A 25,166-nucleotide genomic window follows, 5' to 3' on the forward strand; every position below is an offset into this window, starting at 1 on the left:
AAATTAATTTTTTTATATTCACACACACGAAAATATCTCTCTGATATTTGTCACGAATTCTCAAGCTTGAATGTTTGTTAAATAAATTTTTACTTCAATATTTTTTTTTGCCTTTATTTTGTATCTCTCTCACCATCCTCTCACACTCTCCATATACCACTGCATATATACACACCGGAGTTTGTTGTGTTTTTTTTTTTGTTTCTGTTGTTTAAAGTTCCACATTTCAGTTTTCATTCAAAAGTCGAATGGATCAGATTTGAGTACAAAAAAATTATTTATTCTCAATTTAATTTGATAACACAGACCGGAGTGACGATAATGTGAGGGGGCTTCTTTTTGAGCATATTTATCAGTGTACGGATTTATGTGTGACATCAAAATAATTATTACGACGCTAATTGCCCAATATTATTTGTGAATATTGATAAGAATAAGAACGGATGAATGTCAATTATTTCAATTTATTGAAACATTAAACGGAAATTCTGTCAAGTCATTAATTTGTTGTTGTTCTTGATAAGCAAAATACTAAGGAAAAAATGAACGATAAATTGAAATTGCTTTTATTTTGTCTTTTCTATTTTATTGTGCTGCAAATTTTGCGAGCTATATTCAGTTAAAGTTGCTATAAAACTAGCAAAAGTGTGACTTTTAGGAGATAATTTGTGCTTCATAAAGATTAGAAAAATTCCAACTCATAAAAATTACTATACGGTGAATCACATAGGAATGACTTGATGATCATCTACAAGTGCGACGCATAATCCTCTCCAAACGCTGTATGACATGAACAGTAAATTCAAGAGAATTTTAAAAGTGCATTAAGGAAAAAATTTGCATAAAAGTAATCACCAACTGAGTGCATAATTTTGCATATAATAGACGAAACTTTTGTGTTTCTAAAGCAGCTTAAAACAAAAATAAAAGAAGAAAGTGAACAAGTGATAAGACGGAAAGGAGAGCAAAAAATAAAGTAGTGTCAGTGAGAGGTAAAGAAGGATTAAGTAAAGAAAACAATAAGAAGTTATAAATCTGTTGGATTAGTAGAGCAGCTAGAAACGACGTAGAGCAACAGAAAAAGGAATAAGAAAAAAATCATAGACGAAATCTGAGATGTAAGAATTTTAATTTTTGTTTATTTATTTACTTTATGAAAAGTTTTTGGAAGGGAAATTGAAATTTTTGGTTTTTAATACTTCCAGTTTGAGATTTTTTGAAATCTTAAAACAGTTTTTTGGCATCAGTAAATTAATTAAATAGACTGTAAGACACATTAGCGTAGTCAGGGGGGCCTTTAGGGGCACGGGCTTCATTCCGAGAATTTTCAGTATAAATTCGGTCGTGACTTATCACTAATGTGTGTCGTGATGCACAGGTTGCTGACCACTGATCTATTCGAATATTCTAAGATTGAATTTCGATTGAATGCATTCAGGACACCTTCAAAAATTATTGAAATTCTCGATCAATTTGCAAACAAGCGTTAATTCCATTTTAGCAACAAACAAATTAGATTTGACTTATATGTTAATCTGTAATACACGACAAATTGTTATTTATATTAAAGTTGAACAATTTAAAGACAATTGAATAAATTCATGAAGATTAGTAGTTGTTGGAATTTAATTCCTGTATTACCTTTAAACAGCCCTTTCATTGAAAGTGCAGTAGTAAGGGAGATACAGAAGATGTATAATTTATAAATGAAATTTTTCCATATAGTCGAATAATCCCTGATAACTCAGTATGCGACCGGAAATCGTAGGACGTGGGTTCGAGTCTCATTCGCAATCATACGCTTTCTGTCTGATCAACAATCAAACCATCAAGATATAGATTAAGACTTGTGATCCCAGTGTAAATTGATACTAGATTTTTGAAACTTTACACAACTAATGCTATCTATCCGCTTCTTCTGATGTTTCAATACGAGTAATAAATCTTCAAATCAGCTCAAATTTCTAAATCAGAAATGATATTGTCTGTACGAAAATAGTGAATGAAAATAATACCTAAAGAGTGAAATGATGCCCATGTTAAGTCTAAGACATTCATCAAACACCTAATTAAGATGTCTTAAACTTCTTTATTTAAAGAAAGTGATGAACGATTGAGGTATTCATCTGTCTACATGGTGATGAATTTATGCTAAATATTTGTATAAATAGTCATTGATGAATGATAAATAAAGTCTTTTTGCCAATTTAAATGTCCAAAATAAATGTAGAAATCTGTACTCAAAAAAATATTTTAAGCCTCAGAAACTGCATTGGCACGTAAAAATCAACTTTCAAAATCCAACACTACTAAAAATGAATCAATTTAATTTGATGATCTCAAAATTTAAGACTAAATTAAATTTATAAACGTAGCACAGCCAGAAATGGTGAGAGTGTGATTGATATTATCATCATATGACCTTTTTCTGCTTAATTAATGTCAATAGGAGTCAATTTATCAACCATTAAGTGAATGACGGGAATAAAAATGACGATGATGTTGATTCATTTGGAACACAAAATTGTTCCTTTAAACACTTTACTAATTCACTGCATCCGTTATTGGGGCAAATATGATCGAAATATTCGGTAGTTGAGTTATAAAATCCATAATTGAAGTTCATGCAATAAAAATTCAATTAAATATTTGCAAAATTATAAAAAAATTAATGTAATTAATTTGATGAACTGTAACTTCCCATTATTTAATTTAATTGCATATACTATAAACATCATAATTGCATAAATAGTAAAAAATGTATCAACAAAGGAATTGCATGGGATTGTGTGAAAATAGTGGGAATTATCTTATGGGAGACGCATTTATGTCGTAGATGCAATGCGAGTTATTAGATTCAAAATATGACATAAGCGTCTTGTCAAGGAATAGCCAAGAAATGAAGTCTACAGACCATAATGTTCAGGTAGTGGTTCAAATCTTGACAAAAATATTAAAGATCAGGTTACTTACTTACTTCTCTAACCGTACAGATCACCTGTGATCCATGGTCTAAAACTGGCTCTATCGCTAGCTGATCCATGCCAATTACCAAATAGAAATGCTTCACTGTCTCTATCATCAGCCTTTTTCCAAGAGTTCTTTGTCCGCATTCGAGCTCTTTTGTCAACAACAAAATCAGACTTAAAGACTATATTAATGGGATCTTCACTTGGTCTCCTAACAATGTGCCCTTCTCATAGAAGCCTATTGATTTCCAAACATTCCACACCACCCTGATGAAGCGTCGCAAATAAAATTATTGCAATTATTGATGACTTTTTAATTAAAATGAACTAGGAAACCCCTCTCAAAATACCACATTGCGAGATACTTATTTGCTTTGTCATCTAATCGTCTGTCAGAATCGGTCTGAAAATACGCAGACTCACTGACATAACTTAATGAATTATGATGCAAACATCAAAAGAAGCAACACATTTGAAATTTTTTTATGTGCATAAAATGACATCAAAACAGAGGCGAATATACTCAAATATAAAGCAATTAATTGTCACCAAGTGTAAGAATATAAACATCCATTTTTTTGCTCTTTTATTTGCCTTCTCAATTTAAATTAATTGCTATAATAAAATTTGTATATGAAGCATCTTAACATGGCATATAATCGCCTCCTCTCTCACATCTTTCTAGCACACTAGCCAACAATGTCATTATTATTTCTACATTCAGTAATCGCTTAGCAATTGATGCATACACAATGCGGGTCTAAATTTTTTTTATTCGATTAAAATTGTTTTTAAAACAAAAAAAAATTCTTCGAATTGTGTGGAAGTCAATTAAAAAGGAAGGAGTTGGAAGTGCATTTAAATGGATCAAAGACAGAAAAAGTCATATTGGAGGTTGAGGTAATGGAATTACTCATGTAGTGCATTTCTAAACGTTAAATTGAAAAGTAAAGTGGAATTGCTTCATATGTATTGAAAATAGATAAGAGTATCGATACTGTCGTTTCCAAGCTTATCAAGTGCACAAGAATGTTTTCTTTATATTTGATTCTTCACACCTCGTATAAATGTCGCGAATGAGGAATTTGATAAAAAAAAATAAATAAATATTTTCTTACTCAATTGTTTGTCTAAGGGTGACGTGACAAGAAAATCAAATATTTATAAACATTATGACACGAAATGTTTTAAGTCATCAAATATGTCAATTGGGAAACAGCTAAGTTTTTGTTTAGTGAGGAATGAAAAATCGGGAAGTTTACTTTGAAGTGCCGGTTGTTTTGCAAATGTTTTTTGAAACTTCCTGATGAAATGATTTGACTGTAAATGCTTCCTGGTTGTTTGCTCAAACTAGCTTGCTCTAATTAGATTTCTATAGCATTTAACTGAATAATTAGAACTCAATTAAATTTATTCTCAAATTTCACGCTAATAATCATGTTGCAATTACTGTACATGTAACTAATACTCAGTTATTATTGTTTGCTACAACATTTACGCAAGCCTATATAATTTCACCAACAACTTAATTTTACAATACACAATACACAATCGAATAAGTTTGAAGAGCTTCTTCAAAAATTATTGGTCTAATAAAATCTCAACATGTCATTAATATTGTCAATTACAGTCCACATAAATACCTGTTGAAATACTCAGAAACAAATTATTAGCTGTAGCTATGTATGACAAAAAATAACAAGAATGCTTGAGGTTACAATGTACTTTACATAACTCGTGAGTGGACTTAATACTTATATTTACACAAAGTCAGTGTTGGGATCAAAGGATAATTTCACTTTGATCAACAAGCTGGCTGGGCTAGGCGTGAGATCTCAGCAACCATGCATTTTTGTGCAAATTTCTTGCAACGACAAATTTGAATTTTTCAAAGTCGTTAGGAATTTTAATTACAAAATTAGATCAATTATCAATAGCCTCAGCTATGCTCAATGTCTGAAGTTTCAGTCCAAATAGGTCCAGATTAGTCCAGATCCGAGTGAACAGCCCTGCAATCCAATTTTAACGATGAAAAATTTCTCAATGAAAAATGATCGTCTTCATGACTCATCAATAAATTAACAACAATTGAGTATCGACGCTCATCATTAAATTTATTTCAACCACGATCTTTTTTTATAATATTTTGGCAAGGCCATTTGAAGACTTTGCAGTAGATAGCTTTTTATTTTGTATTTCTGCATACAGTTCCGCAAGAGAAAAATATCAGCAATTTACATTAAGCATTATTAAAGTACAATGTGTGTTGTTGATTTCATCACACTCTTCGTCACCATTACCGTATGACTAAAATTGGATATGATCACTATCCATTGATGGTCATCATCTTTCTTTCATCATATTCCACACATGCTGTGTATAGGCCTTAAATTATGGCTCGTGTATTTATATAAATCTACAGATATATTTAGAGTGAAATTTCTTGACAAATGAAGCCGCCTTCGCTGATCAACAGAAATATTTTGTTTCCACTTCATTCCATGCCTAATCTTTTTTGTCCATTGATTCAAGCTTCTCTTTGGTTTTGTCAAAATGACATGTGTGAGCGCGGCAGACAGCACAAAAATGACAACTTTATTTTTGTATTTTCATTCATCATGAATTACGTACGATTCCGAGTTTGTTTGATTGAATACTGCAGCCGTAAATATGAATGAAAAAGTTGTAGACATACAGCAAATATTTATTGACGCCCAAAAAACAGTCCCTCGAAAATTTTTCGTTCTAAATTGTGCTAGTCACATTAATTGAATATTAATCAGCTGTTTACGATCGAGTTAAGTGTGGAAAATTTATTAATATTTTGTTGTGGTTTAAAGGCAGTAAATTTGCATTTTTAATTAATTTTTAAGTGTCAATAAAAAGTTTTACTCGCGAATCGCAATTTTATCATCATTTCCAATACTGAATATTTAATTTAAATTTATCGAGCATGAAGAATGTAATTAACAATTTATTTTACGCAGATATCATAAAGTGTTGATAGTCTTCGTGCTATTGAGGGACTTGAAAGCATTTTTGTTCAGTGATCAGTACTTAATTATCAAATAAATAACGGTTTTTTGAAATACAAATCTCAACGGCTTTAAAAAATTCAAATATGTAGTTGCAAAATCTAACGGTCATAAAAAATTCAAATTTTTAACGGGGATCTCGTGCCTAACTCAGCCAACTTGCCGGCTGATCAAAGTGAAGTTATTGTATTGGCTTATGATTGACTAATTTCAGAAATCTGACAATTGCATTGTCTTGCGTACTCGACGAAATAATTGAGTGAGAAATGTTTTGAATTATTTTCAATCTTACCTGTTCGCAATGTCTATTGTGCATGCAGAATTATAATTTCGTACAACTTGTCGGTCTTTGTGTTGTTCAAGAACGCTTACCTACTTAAAATCTGAGTGAATTAAGGTTAATGTCATTATGAGTGATTTTATGGGACACTAATATGGTACTTGAAGTACTTTTGAAGCTATTTATCTATTTTATTTTTGTTATGGAGCTCCTAATTTATTTTAAATAAGCTCAATTGTTTACAAGAGGGAATGAACTCATCTAGTTGATTCTATATTGATGACATTTACTGTAACTAAGTTAAAACTGCCTGGAACTTAAAACTGGTTTTAATATTTATTGAAAAACTCACATCAAATATAGATTTTTATTGGAATTCAATCAGAATAAATTTGCAAGTGATTTTCGGATTGAGCTCATCGACAAATGAGATTTCTTTCGAGACTCTTCAAGCCGTGCATCTAAATCTTGAATTATTTGAGATTTTGATTCAAGAGCATTTCGAAGTTCCTTGATCTCTTCTTCCAAGTCATGAACATGCAACTTTTGTGTTTCAAATTCCTGTTGAAGTTCCTCATGTTTAACTTGAAGCTCTTCAAAATTTGTATATGGAATGACCTGCTGGATCTCAACATGATCGCCGATTTGCTTTGTTATTGTTACAATATTTGATAAGCTTTCATTTCTTTCTAGTTCCTTCATCTGCATTTCCTTGACTAGTTTGATCTTATTCATGACATTGTGAAGCAGCTGCTCAATACAATTACTCTCAGCCTTGGCTAATTTTTCCATTTCCTCACGTTTCAAATTTATTTGTAATTTCTTCAATACTTTTTGATTTAATATATCCCAATTCTTCATTCGTTCCTTAATTGCAAAACATCCAGCATAATTATGCAATTCAACTAATTTCGGAAATTCGTACTTCAATATTTCGGCCAATAAAACAGCATCAGCAAAATCTCGACTTAATTTCTTACTTGGACGTGATAGTGTAAAGCTATCAACCCATTTTAAGACATCCTGAAGTTCATATGCGTCTAACATGACTTGATTTATTTTTTTAAGACTTTACTTAAATTTGACTTTTTTTAAAAATGAGAATGTTGTGATTTCAATGGTTACTTTGAGAATTATTTTTTGGGAATTTTCAATCAATGTGTACTGAGATTTGAATTAGCCAAATCATTAGCATTGACTTTTGAATATTAAGATTACGGTTGGCAGGGGCATGTTTGAACCCAACTTGAATACACCCATGTTGGGAACCAATCCTTAATAGCATTAAAATATACTGTAATTCTTACCTGAAGATTACTCTCCACAAATTCATAATTGCCACTCTAAGAGCATAAAAATCCTCAAGTGATAATCAGCATCAAGCAGAGTCAAAACAAAGAATACAAAACCCCAAGCAGTAAATCACAACACTAAATCATTTCTCAATTTTCAACTCTTTCTGGAAATTTTTTGTCATGCTGGTAGGCAAAAATATTATTCTTTGTAACCGCTTAATTTGTACAAGACCCCGTACTCTAACTCAATGTCATAATTGAAGCAATTGCTATGCTTTAATTTCCTAAAATGAGAGTTTCATCAATAAATTACGTCTAAACAAGCGAGACAAAATAAACATTTCCCAAAAAATGACATAGCTACTCAAGAATCACTTAGACATGATTAGTTCTCAAAATTTCAATTTAATTTCTTCATAAATGTCATTCAATAAGAGATAAAGAATGATTAAAATTACGCGTAGTCAATGAAATTACGGCCTATCAATAATGAATTAATGAAAAAAATCCAATAAAAATGTCATAATCGAGTTTTGAGAGAGCATAAAGGTCAAGCTAAGAATAATAAAAAATATTGAAGATTGCAGTTGAGTCATGGACATTTTAAGACGCATTTGAGATTTTTGAAGGTTGAAAAAAATAGAATTTTGATTTAGTTTGAAAGTGATTTGATAAATTAAGCTTAAAGACGAAATTTCTAGTATTTACTAAGGTTTGTTCTTGACCAGACCATAAAACTTACTCAATTTGTGTATTGACTTGAGAGACAAACTGACTGCAACTCTCCTCAAATTACAGTTGGACTAGAAAGTTTATGAGTGCATTTCACTAAATCATTATTAATAAAAACTACACTCAATGGTGTTCACTCGATTTTAATTAAATAATTATATGAAGCATCATTAAATTATTACTCTGTCCTATATATTTCTCAATTGTGATAAGGTTCCACATAAAGCATATGTCAAGTATTTTGATGAATCTGCTCATAATTTAACAAGAATCTGTCAATGTCATGAAAACATCCTCTGATCATTTCCATAAATTATTCCATGAAGCACTCAAGATCCGCTCATTGTGCCTAATATAAAGATTAATTTGGTCATTCAACTGTTCTATCATGATAATCGTGGTGATTTTTTTAGGATCTAATAGGATGAATAAATTTCATTTGGTGAGATTTATTAGTTTATTGCTTTTTTGGAACAATTTCTATTAATTTTTTGTGTAAATTCGCGAATATCTGTTAAGCACACATGAACTCAAAGCGAGAAAAAATTGATTCCATTTCGTCGATTAAGCACAATTTAGAGGATAAAAAAATTTACTTTTAATAAATCATCGGAATCAGCGGCACCAATTGTTTTGCTATTTTTAGATGCTGTATGAATGTTTAATGCTGTTCTTGCAGATTTTTGTGACATGGCAAAGGATACAAAAATATAAACAATAAATAGAAAGGAATGTGGATAAGAATTGTTCTACTTTTGATGCCATGCTTGCTATTTTTGGATTCTTACAGCCAGGGGTGTAGCCAGAATTAAGGAATGAGAAATGAGCAAAATTTAGAAGGGTGTTGGGAAATTTCTCACGTAGGGGCTTAGCTTCATGAAAAAAAGGGTGAGAAGGAGGTCTGACACTCGACCGCTCTTGAATACACCCCAATCCCTGTCTTACTATGTCTACAATACATCTTACCATCTTCTTTACAACAACACATGCCTCACATCAGGTTAAAGCTCTCATACATCAACTTACTTACATATCATATCCTTTAAAGCCCACCAAAAAGTCATGAGTCATATCAGAAGCATAAAATCTTTCTTAGATATTCCTTTTGTCACATGAGACGTGGAATGAAGAAGCCTATTGAAAATATTGAGAGCGTAAAAAATAAGTCAATGAACTGTGACAACAACACATGTATTTATGAGGTTTATAAAAGTTCTTTCTCCCTTTTTCTATATCGTCATTTATATCATAATCGTGTATTTATTTATGCTAAACTTTCACTACATTAACTCAATTTATTTAACGATTACGTTGAAATGGCTTATCATCATCAGAATGATACATGATGCCGGAAAAATAAAAATAGATTTGAAGGGTTTTTCGAAATTTCAAGTATCTGATTATATAGTGCAGTTCTGTCTAAACTGAGTGTCGTGACGCACTGGCGATCTAAGCCACCAAAGCCTTTGAAAAGGCTAAGTCGAATCGAATGTCATAACCCCTCTTTTCGGACCCCCTAACACCCCTCCCCTGCTTCTCCCTAAATTTCTTCGATTCCTCTCAAATAAGTCCTGGCTTCGCCCCTGTGAAAATCATAAAGCACTCTAACGCTGTATTTTGTGAGTACTAAAAGTAAATAATTTTATTTCTCATACTCGATTGAACTGCCACAAATCTTAGTGTGTAAATAGAACTTCCATTCTTCAATGAGCATGAGAAAAATTGTTTGAAAGTTCAAAACACCACAAAAGTTTATGGCTGAGTGTTTATTTTCCATTTTTCACGACAACAACTGAACATTTATTATTTATAGCTAAGGGATGGAAATAGAAGTAAACCTTTTTTTGAGCTGTTCGATTGGAAACGATGATTATTCTTCATAAAAAGGATATCTTTTTGAATATTAAGTATGCATTCTTGATTCTCTCTCAATTTTAAGCCTCGTTGCTATCTCTTTGGCCTCTTTTCTTTGAAGTTTTCCGGAAGGTGTCAGAGGAAGTGTATCGATGAAGAAAATACCCCCGCGGAGTTGTTTATAGCTTGGTAAATCATTCGTTATTTCCATTACGACACTCTCATCAATATTGCTGTTGATCTCACGGATTACAAGTGCTGCTGGAATTTCAATTTCAATTGGATCTGGCAGCCCAACAACACAAACTCTTTCAATTCCACTTAGTGCTTCTATTTTGTTCTCAATTTCACACGGATATATTTCATTGTAGTAATTCCTGATGGCGAATGTTCTCTGTCCGATGATGTTGATCTCAAAATTTTCATCAATAAATCCCATATCACCTGTATGCAGCCACCCTTCATCATCAATTTTGATTTTTGGAGTGTTTTTAAAATATCCTAATGGCTTAATTGTGTTCCTAGCTAAAATTTCACCAATTTCCTTAACACCGCCAGTCGTTCCATCATCAAGTTGAATCTTAACTTCTGTATTGATTGTTGGAATTCCTACAGATGATGTTATTGGTCCATCTGGCAATGTTTCAGATATCAATACACAAAACTCAGTTGTGCCATAAATCACAGACACGGTTCCATATAACAATTTTTCATTAATCTTTCGTCTTATGTTCTCTGAGACACAAAGTCCTCCAGTGAATATACATTTAAGGGAATTTAAGTTTGCAGTTTGGAATCTCTTTGATTCTGCTAGAAGCATAAGATGTGGTGGAACTAAAAATGTTTCTGTTACTCCATATTTTTCAACCAAATCAAAAAATAAGTCTGGTGTGAATCTCTTCTTTGTAAGTAATCGCTTCTGTGCATTCAAAGTCTTATAAATTAAGTAATTGATTCCCATCGCCCAATACATGCTGCATACATTGAAACTGACACCTTCATTATTATTGTTGTTTGTTCTGATGCAAACATTAAGTTGTTGTATATGTGATATAAGAGCTAATTTTGGATGTCCAGAAGTGCCTGATGTACATACTATCAATGATGTCTCTATACTTGAATTGACCTTGTATATAAACCTATCAAAAATATATTTTTATCAATGTTTTGTATTTTCGTGAAGCTGATAAGTGCACTTACTCGTCATAGCCATAACTTTCTTGTAAAAAGTCACTTATATGAAACAATCCTTCAATTCGTTCTGTCAATATGACAATTCTTGCTTCAATTTCTAAAATGCCGAGTGCAGTCATCAATTTATCTATGACATCGTGGTCACAAAACACAACTTTTGGTCTCGTCTCCCGAAAGATATTAACAATTTGATTGACGTCAAATGATTTTTCGATTGGATTCATTGGAAGTCTGAGTAATAAGCATGCAAAGATCGCAGGTGATAAATAAGTTGTATTTGCTCCCAAAATTCCTGCCACATCTCCACTTCTTAGTCCAATTTTGAATAAATTTTTTGCAATATTAGTCATCATTTCTGCCATTTGTGAGCAAGTTACTTCAATTCCATCATCATCACTTACTTGTATCACTTTGTTTGGTTCTTTGAACATCACATTGAGGATCACCTGTCCGACAGATATTTTGGGATCGTACATTTGAGGCAATCTTTCACTGCTTAATATTTTGGTTCTTGGATCGAATTTCGCCATCGTCTGTACGTCGTTAAATTTACTAATAAACTAAAAAGTTTGTTTAGTTTAATCTCACACGTTAGACTTTATCTTATCAAGAAATGCTTTAGTATTGAACTCTCTTTTTAAATACACTTATAGCTTCATACTAGCATGTAGTAAAGAAATTGTGTAAATAAAAATTTGTACTGTATCATTCTCCTAATTCACCGATGTTTTTAAAAATACCATGATATGAACCAATTTCCTGTTCTAGAAGCAAATTGGGGACTTACTTACATCAGAACTGATAAGGTTTCTGTTTTGGACATGATAAACTACTCCAGTGTTGTCCAAACTGTGTGCTGCGGCACTAAATATGCTGAAAATACCTACATGTCCATATCTGGTCGTGGCTCAACACCAAGATGTGCCACGACGCAAAAATGTTTGTACAACACTGAATTACTCAATGACATATTCTGCGCGTGCATTTCCTTATATAGAAATATGATACAAAAGCTTATCTTTAAGTATTCTGGGATATTGTGCGCGCGGGAAAACGAATTTTCAGACCCCACCCTCTATGTGTATTATTTTGTTTAAGCAGTTACAAAATCAGAGACTCCTTGCCTATCTCTTCCCCTGTGCCCCATGTACCATTCTGTTTCTAGCCAAATTAGAATATAATGCTGCTTGTATTCAGAGAAAGATCCTCAATTACCTTAAGTTTCTCAAACTTTGACATGCAAAATCATCAAACTAAATAATAATTCCTTATGAATCAGCATGGAGTTACTTTGAATAGTTGATCTCCTTCCTCTTAATGACGAATTTTCTTCGAATAACTTCAAAACCCCAAAAAGCTTTATTAGCTTATTCATACGAAATTGCGTCATTCAATCTTATATAAAACATTATCCAGTAGTGAGATGTCCTTGAAATTCACATGTGATTAAACTGTATATTAAGTAACTGTAGCTAAGAGAGTTCTATGCTTTAATAATAAAATTGACCAAATTTCTTTATTTCTTAAGAATTTATTATTTATTGAGAACTTATTAATCTAGTTATCTTATAAAATTTATACTTTATTTTCAGTTATCTGAGTTTCATAGACGCAAAAATGAATAGATTTGGTGTGGATGGCAGTGGTTCAAAAGCTCCTTATGGCGAAAATTTGTTGACAAGTGAAATCATCAATGCTACATCAACAATGACAACCACAACAGTATCATCAATTACACGTGTATTAAGTACAGCAACATCAGCCTTATTAGCAGACAATGAGATTCAAAATGGTGATGGAGAAACGGACGAACTAAGTAGCAGGTATGAGTTACTATTCTGTTCTTGATTCTCTTTCAATTTTCAACTTCATTGCAAGTTCTTTTGACTTTTTACGTTCAACTTTGCCTGAATTTGTTGTTGGCAATGAATCTACAAAGAATACTCCGCCACGAATATGCTTGTATGTTGGAAGATCATTGGTCGCTTCCAATATGTCATTCTCATCAACATCACTATTAGAATCACGAACAACAAGTGCAGTTGGAATTTCTATTTCGATAGAATCAGGAGTTCCAACTACAACGGCTTGATTTATTCCATTTAATGAACAAATTTTGTTCTCAATATCAAATGGAAATATTTCATTAACTACATTTTTAATAGCAAATGTCCTTTGGCCGATGATGTTGATTTCGTACTTCTCGTCAATGTATCCCATGTCGCCTTAAAAGAGGAATAGTAATTATTACTGGATGTTCGATTAGGGTTGGGCACAAATGGCCAGCATAAGTGAATGACTCTCAAATAAAATACATACCAGTATGCAGCCATCCTTCGTCATCGAATTTCGCGCGATGCTTATTTTTGTAATATCCAGAAAATGCGACTGGATTTCTGGCAAGAATTTCACCAATTTCTCCTAAATATCCAGTCGTTCCGTCATCTAGTTGAATTTTTACATCTGTATTTATTGATGGAATTCCCACGGATGATGACAATTGACAGTCATGTGGAGTTTCCGACAGTACACCACAAAATTCTGTCATTCCATATCCGACAATAACGATTCCATTTGTTAGCTTTTCTTGAACAGTCCTCCTTAAACTTTCAGAGACATAAATTCCTCCAGTTTTAAGATATTTAATTCTACTAAAATCAGCTGTTTGAAATCTTGGCGATTCTGTTAATAAAGCAACATGTGATGTTATCAAAAAGGTCACATTAATTTCATATTTCTCTATCAAGTCGATAAATAAATCAGGTGTGAATTGTTTTGAAGTTATCAGCCGTTTTTGAGTGTGTAGCGTACGAAATATTAAATTATTAAGTCCTACAAGCCAGTAGTAACTAGTCATGTTGAGATCAAATGAATCTGCATCAAAATCATGCGTCCATATGTATGATTGTAGTTGCTGTAAGTGTGTAATGAGAGCTAATTTTTGATTTCCTGAACTTCCTGATGTGCAAACTATAAATGAGTTCTTCTCGTCCGTTGTCTTATAAATGAAACTAAAATTGATAGAAAGTATTAAGGTTTAATGTTTCAGGACGTCCATTTAATGACATACTTACTCTTCGCTCACGTTACAATCAGCAATTAAATCAGTGATGTGAATAAATCCCTCAATTCTATCATTTAGTATCACAATTGTTGCTTCACTTTCTAAAATACCTAATGCCGCCATCAATTTATCTACCACGTCATTATCACAGAACACAACCTTTGGATTCGTTTCTCGAAAAATTTTCACAATTTGATTAACATTGAATGACTTTTCGATGGGATTCACTGGAAGTCTTACGAGTAGACATCCAAATATTGCTGGTGCCACGTATGTTGTATGTGATGCAAACAATCCAGCAATATCACCACTTCTAAATCCTAGTCTGTATAAATTTTTCGCTACATTTGTCATCATTGTTGCCATTTGAGAGCAATTCACCTCAATTCCATCATCGTCATTTATTTGAATTACTTTATTTTTATTTTTAAACATAACATTCAGTATCACTTGACCGACGGATATGTTTGGATCGTAAATTTGTGGCATTTTTCTACCATGAAGAATTTTTGTAATTGAATCGAAACGTGCCATCGTGTTTCAATACTTAAGTTCTGCTCACTACTGAGAATGGATATTTTTTTTTTGAATAAGTATGATCACCTTACTTCTTATCTTATCAATTTTTTGTACTTTGGTTATACGCTGTACCTAGAAAACATAAGGAATAATAATAATAAAGATAAGTAAAAAGATTGAGTCAATTTTTTTTTCGTTGACATAAAATTGATATATCTTAGGAGTACATAAGTAAATGAGGCAATAAAATTTTTTGCTTTGTGCTGATCAGGGGCTGCTTAACTGTTTTGTACGGTGGCACATTTTGTCAGATTTGAGACTTTTTAGGCAATTTTCATTGTATTAGTTTAGCAGATGGTAGTCTATAATAAGATAAGCTTTAACCAGTGGTGGGCAACCTTTTGTGACACACGTTGGTGGTACCGCGACACACAGATTGCCCACCACTGCCTTAAACGATTGAAACTTATCTAACAAATCATAAAAAAATCTCATTTTAAGCTATTTAACTTCATTTAAATTTACTCCATAGCAATTCCAATTTCAATTTAATTTGCATAGGGAATAATTATAAAATGTAGAATATATTGAGCAGCTTCATTAACAGATAGAGAAACAATAATAATGCGAGTATTTCTGAATGAAATATTTCAGCAAACAATTAATCAATTGTACCCTCCACGTGTTTGCCTGTAAATAGTGCGGCACAGAAGTTCGATTAAGTTTTTTATTATAAAATTGTTATTGAAGATCCATACTTTACTTAGTAACAAACTCTAAGATATTATATTAAACACAAAACAGGTGCAGGTGCAAAATTGTTTACTGTTTATGTGAACTCTCCGATGGGATAAGCACAAATTTTATCAATATGAGTCATTTAGTTATTTCAGTCATAATTCCTATTGATGTGATAATGACTTTACTATAGTGGCGCGCAACCTGTGTGCTGCGGCACGCTAATATGTTACCACAAATTTTTAAATGCTCTAAAACTTGTGCCGCGTGTGGCTTCGGTCAAGGCATACCACCACCAGGGTCATATCCTGGTTTTTTGGGTTTTAACCTCATGATCTTCTAGCTACGCTCCTGCCCACCACTTTATGATGTATAAAATCACTCTTAATTGATCAGATTTCCGACTTACTATTCTCAGTTGTACTCGAATAACTTTGAACTTACTCAATTTTAATAGGTTAATTAATCCCTTTCCAGGGTCAAGTTTGCCTTTAGTTTTCTAATTGTTATAAATTGATAAAAGAACTGTATGTAATTATTTAGGAAGTAACTCTAATATATGAGCTCCTTAGATGGTCTGCCACTTAGCGTGTCACAGACAATACTGACTCAAGAATGAAAAGTTCTACAGGAACTCTTAAATTTCTATTGAAAACCGCCTGCTGTTCAAGATGACAGGAACTACATATTGTATCTAATATGATTGCAGTTACAAATTTTTGACACGAACTTTATATTTTTTCTGACAAATGCACACGTATATAAAAAGATAATTACTACATATATACATACTTAAGGATAGGGTCTGTCAATGTGTGGAATTTACTTCTATTTTTAAATTAAAGTTTATTAATCTTAGAATAAAAGTTCATAGTAATTTCTATTCCCATGTTATTATACAATAATTCTTAACAAATGAAATGCGTATAATTATAACTGATGAAGCTAGAGCTTCCAACATATAATTATATGACAATAGTAACAATACCTAGTAGGAATAAATGACTTCTGAATCAATAATTCATTTCAAATGAATTAAACATTTTAAAATTTTTTTAATGGATATATATCGATTTCAGCTGAGGTATATACAATTAATAATTCAATAAAATTCCTCTTAATCCCAATTTTTTAATTTTTTTTATACCTTCAAGGTTTCAGCTGATCACACAAACATAAATTTCATCAGAACTATTGGTTTTAAAAATTTTTCTTTGACGGTATCAAACTCTCATTAATTGTGATAAATTGGAGTGAGATCCTTAAATTTGTACCGGGATGGTTTATCGACTAGGTTACGGAGCACGAAGTAAACTCGGATTTTGTATGGAAAAGTCGATTCAAGTTGATTTTACTTCATATAAAATTCGTGTCGACTTCGAGTTCTTCTAGGTTTAGTAGCCTAAAATACATCCTTTCCCCAATTGGAAAAAAAAAGCTATGTTTCTAGCATTTTGAAATTCTGAATGTTCCGACTCAAAAACATTTAAAGCATTTTTACCCAAAAAGCACACGACAAAGAACTGGCCATCAACCCAGTCTTAGGTCGACTTGACTTAGGGATAATGTCAGACTTCACTGAATCTACCCTAAGACCATAGCCATGCTGGTATGAGATTGGATTTTCAGCTTTATCTACTCTGTGTACCTTCCGGGTATACTTTTATGGTGTGTCGTAAAATACTTTTGATACTAACTGATGATGTTCCATGAAAATTTTTCTACAGTTAGTCTGTAGTGGATCAAAAAATTCATTAATCCCAGAGCCCAAAGTCGACTTGAATTTTGAAGTAGTCGAGTCGATTTTTCGGTAAAACATCCTTTTCGACTTAAAGTTCTTGTGAATCCACTTCTCTCAAGAATTACAAAGAAAAACTTCAAACTTTAAATTTTTCAAAACCTGTTAGTCACTAGCAAGTCCTTCATAATACGATAATTTATTATGAAGACATCCTCTAGAAGGCTTTGATCAGAATTAAATTGTAATTACAAATCAAATAAACTTTGTTGCTAATGTACGGAATTTTGACCTAGAAATTATTCATTGCCACTTAGTTTATGAATATCTTATTTCCTGAATTAATCTAGATCTTGTAAGGAATCTTCAATTTACTTTTTTCGAGAAATGCTTAACTGTAGAAACTTTTTCAAATACCAGCACTAAAGTTATCACTAAAAATTAATTATTTATTTACCGCTTATGACAATCAACGTCTTTCTTGATGTTCCTTAAAAAAATTATGAAGACATTAATATTTTTTCCCGTACTACTCTGTCAACAGCCGTTCAACAACTACGTTCAAATTGATATGATATATCTCTTCGTAATAATTTCCACATTTGTCTTTAATATCCTACCGTATCAGACACTTGTTATAACACAAATGTTCACAATTCTCACTCACGTCGAGTTTACTTTTTTATTTTTTAATAAATTTTCTCGAAGCTTTTCATTGGCTTTTTTTTTATTTACAATTACTATTATCTCTCAACATGTATCTCACTAACTACAGCTATTTTTTTAATGACAAGGTCGATTGAGAGAATAATTATTATTGTATTTTAATGCATGCGAGTAAGTGCACTTTCTGTTTCGGAACGGATAAAATTGAGCGGAAAATTGTTTATTCACGTGTTTGTTACTCTCTCGCATGCCTGCCTACTACTACTCCTCTCTGGGAATGGAAAGTAACTTTATGGACTATATTCGTCCTTATTTGCTTGTTGTTGTACGTTAGGGCAACTTTAAATCAATACAATAAAAAATTGACATGTTTTTTCAAAGGAAGTTGGGTGCAATAATGTTTTTAAAAAATGAGTAAAAGCATGCGACAACATGTGAATATTTTTTGTTGATAACAATTTAATGGGATATGCTTAAAATACGCTTTGCACCGAGGGGAAAACAACATGATGGGAAATTTTTCTACTTACAATTATTTCTAACGGTTTTTTGAAATTCAAATTTTCTAGTGAAATTTTTCATTCGCAGCCAACTTCAGGCATGTTTATAAATGCAATATGAATGAAATTAAAATCATTAATTATCGAATTTAGGAATGATTTCAAGATTTAAGGCTATGTGATGAGCCAACAGCTCAATAAAACTGATCTAACAAAACTTATCTACGATTTCTGATTTTACCGGAAGCCGCCAATTGACCGGACAAAATGTTTCATTACATTGGCTTTATTCAAAAATGTCAACTTATTGGTTCTACATAATTATGCAGGAACTTCTGATCTATTTCCTATCAACAATATGGCTATGTGGGAAATGTTGTTTCCCACATGTTGTTCTCCCCTCGGTTTGTTCTAATAAGATTTTGACGAGATAAACATAGACATTAAAATTTTAATTGTCGATCTGTGGTTACATAATTTTTTAATAACTGCTGTGCTATACAATGTATGTGCTGTATTACTTTGGGGTCGTTCACTTATTTCGTAACGCCCTTAGGAGGACGGCAATCATTTTGAGCTATAAAAATATCCATAAAATCTAACGTTTTTCTTTTTTCAATTTCCAGGTTTTCACGGCCGCTCCTAACGATAGCAGCTACAGCGACAATACTGATTATGATTGCTGGAATCTTTGGCAATCTATTGACAATTTATGCACTAATTCGATGTCCAAAAGTACGAAATGTTGCAGCTGATTTTATTATAAGGTAAATTAACCAAAACATTATTAAAGTATGTGAATAAATTTAACGCTATACAAATATTTTCCATTCTCAGTTTATGTGCTGCTGATTGCCTTTTTTGCGTGCTTGTGCTACCCTTTATGGCTGTGAGATATATTCATGGTGCATGGACGCATGGTGAATTTTTATGCACGCTTGTGCCATTTATTCAGTATGGAAATGTTGGAGTTTCACTTTTATGCATAGCAATGATCACAATGAATCGGTAAGGAAGTGAATTAATTTATGATGTCCACTAGATGACGTCATTCTGGATCGTCAATTCTAATGTAAATTTTATCTCTTATCAGTTACATAATGATAGCCCATAACAGTATTTACCAACGAGTCTATAAGAAAGTATACGTTTACACAATGATAATATTTTGTTGGATATTCAGCTACGGCTTTCAGCTGCCGACACTCTTTGGTGTTTGGGGTAAGTAGAAATAATGCTTTAATCTTCAAAATCTTAACTTATTTGAATCAACAGGAATGTTTGGATATGACGATAAATTAGAAACGTGTTCAATTCTTCCCGACTCGCAAGGACGCAGCAGTAAGACTGCTTTATTTATTATAGCATTTATCATTCCATGCGTCATCATCATTGCTTGCTATGCGAGAATTTTTTGGGTCGTCCATGAGTAAGGACTTTTCAATTTATTGTAATTTAGGATTTAAATTAATTTCTTTTGTTCTGTCACTTCCATTCAGATCTGAATCTCGAATGAGACGACATGCAAGCTCACAACCATCCCTCCAGAACAATAACCAAAGAACAATGACACAAATACCTGGCAGTATAAACAATAATCTCAATGAAACTGATATAAAGAGTGGCAATAGATTACAGCAGGCAAAATCTACACGCCTTAAAGATCAACGTGAAGCAAAACAGAAGCGAAATGAATGGAGAATCACTAAAATGGTTTTAGCAATTTTCTTATCATTTCTCGCGTGCTATTTGCCAATTACAATCATCAAAATTGCTGACAAAGACGTTCAATGGCCGGGTCTACACATATTCGGTTACATTATGATCTATTTGTCTGCGTGCATAAACAATTTCATTTATTTCATTATGAATAAGCAATATAGACAAGCATATAAGACAGTTCTCATGTGTAGAACACCAAAATTATTGTCATTTGGACATGGTGCTAGCTCTAATGGCGGTAAGTCTCTAAGACTCAGTCGGAGTTTATTGTAGAAATTATGTTTTAGTAATTTTTATGGTGTGTACTTAATACTTTTTATTTGAGGAGACTTTTTTAGGTGTTTTATTGAGTTGAAGTTCAATATTGAATGGATATGTTGTCATGTGAAAAGTTTCTTGGTGCTATTTTTAGTAAGAAAGTTTAAGTTATTAGGATATTAATAATTAAGTAGAGTTTGACTTGATATTGATTTTATTTTCGAAGCTTAAATTATAGAAAGATTAAGCAGGTGGTGGTATTTAATTCTATCACGAGGTTGTGTATTATTAATCGTACTTTAACCTCTTGAGGTTGTTAAGTTAATTGCTGTCCTGGCATGGACACTGCGTGAAAGAAATTATCGTGACCATGTCTGGATGATTGGTTTAATGAAGGATAACTTTCTTTTGGAGTATCCTATTAATTAAAGAAAAGAAAAGAAGAAGGAAATGTATCAGCTGCTGTCAGGGTCGTATTGAGAGGAGTTCATGCCATCCTTGCGTCATTGCTGTAAAGCACAAATCAGTTAATCGACCGAAAATTCCGCACCACGGAAGAGTCACGTTGGTCTAGTACTGGATTTTGGATCGATTAACCGACTTGTGCTATTCGAGTATATATCCTCAAATAGGCATATCACAGGACAATCATGCAACCAGAATACGCTAAGAAGTTAGTCTTATACTGCACATTTTCAATCGACAACAAATCCATTCAATATTGAACATTCAAGTAATATTTAGGTACTAACAAATTTTTTTAAATGTGATAGGAGATTGTAGCTTTTATATCAAATTATGGTCGTAGAATAATAAATTCCTAATAAATTACTAACATTTTATGAATTTTAATTAATTTATTAATGATAATTTTTTCTTTTATTTTAAATTTTCTATTTTTATATATTTTTGCCTTCACTGCCTTCATATATTTTCATATATCTATGAAATAAAAACTATAATTTAATTTATGTTACTTAAAAATATTGGTCGAAATGATTAAAAAAAATATGTTGGGGGACATAAACTCACTCACATACACAAAATGTACTTAATACTTAATATAATGTGTTACCCGGGGGTCAATTGACATGAATTAACCAACAAACTGCGATATATAATATTGCATACATTAAACCTGTTACTGACTGTATATCATCTTCCTACTCCGGTCTACTACTTCTATTTCTACTTCTACTTCTTCCACTTTGTAAGGATCAATTTTTTTTATTTCATATGATTTTAATTTAATTATATTTTTTACATGAGAAAATAGAAAATTTAACAATAATTTATTAATACTTAGTTCATTCACTTTTATGATTTTGACGAAATCGATTTTGAATGAAAATTTTGAAACCTTCTTCTAAAATCTTGATGCATTTTGCCATTGCCAATCCATATTATAATGCAGAGAAAACAAAAGACTTCGCATTCGTGTACAGCAATACGAACCACAGTCTTACCATGGTGTCGACGATCGAGGATGCGTATCGTACCACTTCACACCCACCACAAGGTAATGAAAGTCAAGCTATAAGAATTGAAACTACAATTTTTTGAGCTTTTTTGTATTTTTTTTCTTCTTTTCTATCTTCTGTCCTGTTTTGACTTCTTTTTCCTATTCACTTGTCATTCAATGCTTTTTTTGGCGAGAAATTCAATTTATAATCAAAATTTAAAATTTTTGGCGTGATTGCATGTTGTTAAATTTTCTAATAAGGTTCGTCCTAAACTGCAGGTATCTGCATTTAAAATGCAAGAAATGCATGTCTGCAGTTCTTGGTCGAACTTCATTTTCTAATCATTTTTCGGGTAATACTAACATGGGAATTGGGAACATTAAAGCTGTGCCTTGTACCTGGGAAAATCATAGCTGGTTAATACGCTTAATTCACTAGCTTTAAGGAATAATTAGTGAAAAGGAGGAACTCGACAAAAACTACAGGTCTGCAAAACCCAGGATATGCAGAACATGAAGTTTTCTGTCGAACACTAATTAACAGCAAACAAGTGATGTCATGGCAATCAGCAGCAGAGTTGACAATCTGATCTAATACAACGATAAGATCTGTGTAATGAACGCTGCATAGAGAAAGAAGATTTAATTGTGATTTGCGACACGCTCCATATCAGTCCGGATCAGAAGCATGCGACCGGAAATCATTGGACGCGGGTTCGAGTTCCATTTGGACTATGTTGTGGGGAAGTTTGGAGAAACATTTTCTGTTCTCTGACCAACAGTGTTTAATGTCGTTAGATAGCAGAAATCTGTGGAAGATTGTTGTTGACGTTTGTCGCTGATGATCAACAGATTGTCAATTATCAATGCTGCTGTCGTCAGTCAATACCATACTTGCTTAAGGAACATTGTAAAGCTTTGGATCATTTTATAGCTTATTGCCATTAAAAATCAATTTTCATTGAATTTTCTATATTTTAACAATTTAATGTCAAAGTTTAAACACATCAATTAACTAACTTGTACGTCTTAGTGACTTTAGTGCATCAATATATCACGTAGAAATTGCTTTTAGCTTTTATTCACTAATTATTAATTTTTGTTACTTTTTTGTCCATCAAACGTCAATCATTAATGATTTCCTATATTTTTTTATTGCTTTTATAGACACCCCCAGACATTTAGCGAACGCCATAGCAGATAGTAAGGAAGAGCCATCAGATAGTTGTTAAGTCATTAGAATTAGTTGTAAATAAGGTTCTTATTTTTTGTGCTTTATTATTTTGTTGATGCAATATTATTGATGTTAAATATTGCTTAAAATTTATTAAATATTATTTGGTACCTAAGATATTGAAATTCAATTAATTTATTTGTTAAGGTAATCCTTTATGTGGCCAAAATCGAGCTTCTTTTATCGGAAGGCAAGCTATGTAGAAAAAGTAAAAAGGATGTATTCAGGCCGACGAGAAGCTGAAGTCGACCAGGGTATATTGTTTTGTCTTTTCTATGCAGTTTCCATTTCGTCTATGCTATTTGGATTATGCAGCAAAGCTTGAAGTCGACTCGAATTTTGTATGGAAACGTCGATTCTAGTCGACTCAATTACATTTAAAATTCAAGTCAACTTTGAGCTCGAGCATGCAGTTCAGATCAATATTTATTATTTCTGCTTTATTTAGCAGCTATGAAATTTATAATTTATGTGCAGCTTTAAGGCTATTTATTCTTATTTTAATTTATATCTTCAGAAATCATATTAAGGCATGAATATTAAAAAGGATTTTGAAAGAGTCTTCTGAACACGATGTAACCTCGAACGATACAACTGAAGAAAGCTCTATGGAATTTTCTGTTAGGATATGCCGGCTTACATTTGGTGTAGTAAAAAAGAATTAGGGGAGCCTTTAAAGCTCTAGTGTGGAGCCTTCTTCTTTTGTGTTGCTCGAGATCAGTTCAGATCTAATTGTGCGGAACTGATGAGTTCAGATTCAATGAACCGGAACTGATAAAACTCCTTTTGATCAGTTTTGATGACTTAGGATGATTCTGAGTCTAAGATAGCAGCATAATTAGTCAAATCCCAACCGTTTTTCAATCTCCTTGAATATACATGCGAAACATTGTCTTTTCATACTCATTCCATTAGCAATATTCTCATACATATCAACAATTTCCCATCTAAATTTACAAGCTTGTGCCATTTATTTCGCTATTATTCCCAAGAAGCAAAGCTTTTTTTTGCTACAAAATTCCAATTTTTAATAAATCTAAACTAAGTAGTAAGGAAGAAGACAATCAATGGGGTTCCCAACTAGATTAATTTCATGTTTTTTATAAGAAGCTTTTTCCCCATTGTTATTCATAAATTGTTTTGTAAAAATCTTATCACATCAAAATTTAAGATTGTGTAATGCCAAATAATATAGCTATATGTATAAGAAGCTAGACAATAAGCATGAAAAGATAAAAATAAAAGAAAACAATAATAAAAAACCAAGAGAGAGACAAATAAACAACACGATATAATTGAATGTGTTTCACTTTTCTTATCAAGATTTTATTCTCTTGAATTTAAGCTTTTAATGCTTTCTGCTTTTTTTGTGTGCGTCGTGGATTGTGGACGATAAATCGTGGGTGGTATATTAAAATCAACTGGAATTGGATTTTGGTTAAAGAATTTAAATAGATTTCGAGACTATGGAAATGTCATCAGACTGTTTTGACACGGCATGATGATAAATTATCATTTAAGCTGTTGGATGCTTCAAGGTTGCGAGGCAGAGTTTAAGTTTCAAAGAAATTTTCCATAATTTCCTTGGAAAATTGAAAGTGATTTGACATCATGAAATTTTGACTTGAGGCTCGGAAAGAACCCCACCTCCTGGTGCTCAAGGTTGATTTTTTACAGCAGGGGATCGTCCAGGTTACGTCGACTATAATTCCATCTTTATGACTAACTTCTATGGCAACGTCCCTGAACCTGATTGCTGACAAATTGATGAATTATATTTGATGTCTCTTTGATGCACATCAGTTTGACTTCCTGAAATTACTCTAGAAGCAGCCATTTACTTATTATCTAACGCGAAAAATAGACTGTTTAAGCATATGCCTCGCCACACAAGTTACCCACAACT

General features: G+C 32.3%; 4 protein-coding genes across 7 annotated transcripts; 1 reads left to right on the top strand and 3 right to left on the bottom strand.

The window, feature by feature from the left end:
* Positions 1–227: 227 nt before the first annotated feature.
* Positions 228–24,555, top strand: moody (G-protein coupled receptor moody). Of its 4 annotated transcripts, none has more exons than XM_070643866.1 (9): positions 228–1,118; positions 12,952–13,182; positions 19,211–19,351; positions 19,422–19,592; positions 19,678–19,805; positions 19,860–20,013; positions 20,084–20,544; positions 21,979–22,083; positions 23,194–24,555. In XM_070643866.1, the coding sequence occupies exons 2-9, from the start codon at positions 12,977–12,979 to the stop codon at positions 23,256–23,258; spliced, it is 1,431 nt and encodes a 476-aa protein (XP_070499967.1). In that variant the 5' UTR covers positions 228–1,118; positions 12,952–12,976; the 3' UTR covers positions 23,259–24,555. The 4 variants fall into 4 exon arrangements, 3 of the variants coding, with proteins under 3 accessions (XP_070499967.1, XP_070499965.1, XP_070499968.1); XR_011544670.1 differs by lacking the exon at positions 228–1,118 and adding an exon at positions 3,705–3,869 and having other exon boundaries at positions 20,084–21,774; positions 23,194–23,226; XM_070643864.1 differs by lacking the exon at positions 228–1,118 and adding an exon at positions 3,705–3,869.
* On the bottom strand, positions 6,666–7,389 carry LOC139093292 (sperm flagellar protein 1-like). Its single transcript, XM_070643973.1, has one exon. It carries the CDS (start codon positions 7,329–7,331, stop codon positions 6,666–6,668), a length of 666 nt encoding a protein of 221 aa, XP_070500074.1. The 5' UTR covers positions 7,332–7,389.
* Positions 9,952–11,927, bottom strand: LOC139093180 (probable 4-coumarate--CoA ligase 1). Its single transcript, XM_070643791.1, has 2 exons — positions 11,366–11,927; positions 9,952–11,304 (listed from the first exon to the last, which is right to left on the bottom strand). Exons 1-2 carry the CDS (start codon positions 11,887–11,889, stop codon positions 10,215–10,217), a joined length of 1,614 nt encoding a protein of 537 aa, XP_070499892.1. The 5' UTR covers positions 11,890–11,927; the 3' UTR covers positions 9,952–10,214.
* Positions 12,878–17,996, bottom strand: LOC139093217 (uncharacterized). The gene is made up of 4 exons (XM_070643863.1): positions 17,876–17,996; positions 14,434–15,074; positions 13,679–14,370; positions 12,878–13,584 (listed from the first exon to the last, which is right to left on the bottom strand). The coding sequence occupies exons 2-4, from the start codon at positions 14,955–14,957 to the stop codon at positions 13,193–13,195; spliced, it is 1,608 nt and encodes a 535-aa protein (XP_070499964.1). The 5' UTR covers positions 14,958–15,074; positions 17,876–17,996; the 3' UTR covers positions 12,878–13,192.
* Positions 24,556–25,166: the final 611 nt, after the last annotated feature.

This window comes from Chironomus tepperi, unplaced genomic scaffold (assembly GCF_022539635.2).
Source record: "Chironomus tepperi strain 1889 unplaced genomic scaffold, CSIRO-AGI_Ctep_v1 contig_335, whole genome shotgun sequence".
In the NCBI taxonomy this organism is placed as follows: domain Eukaryota; kingdom Metazoa; phylum Arthropoda; class Insecta; order Diptera; family Chironomidae; genus Chironomus; species Chironomus tepperi.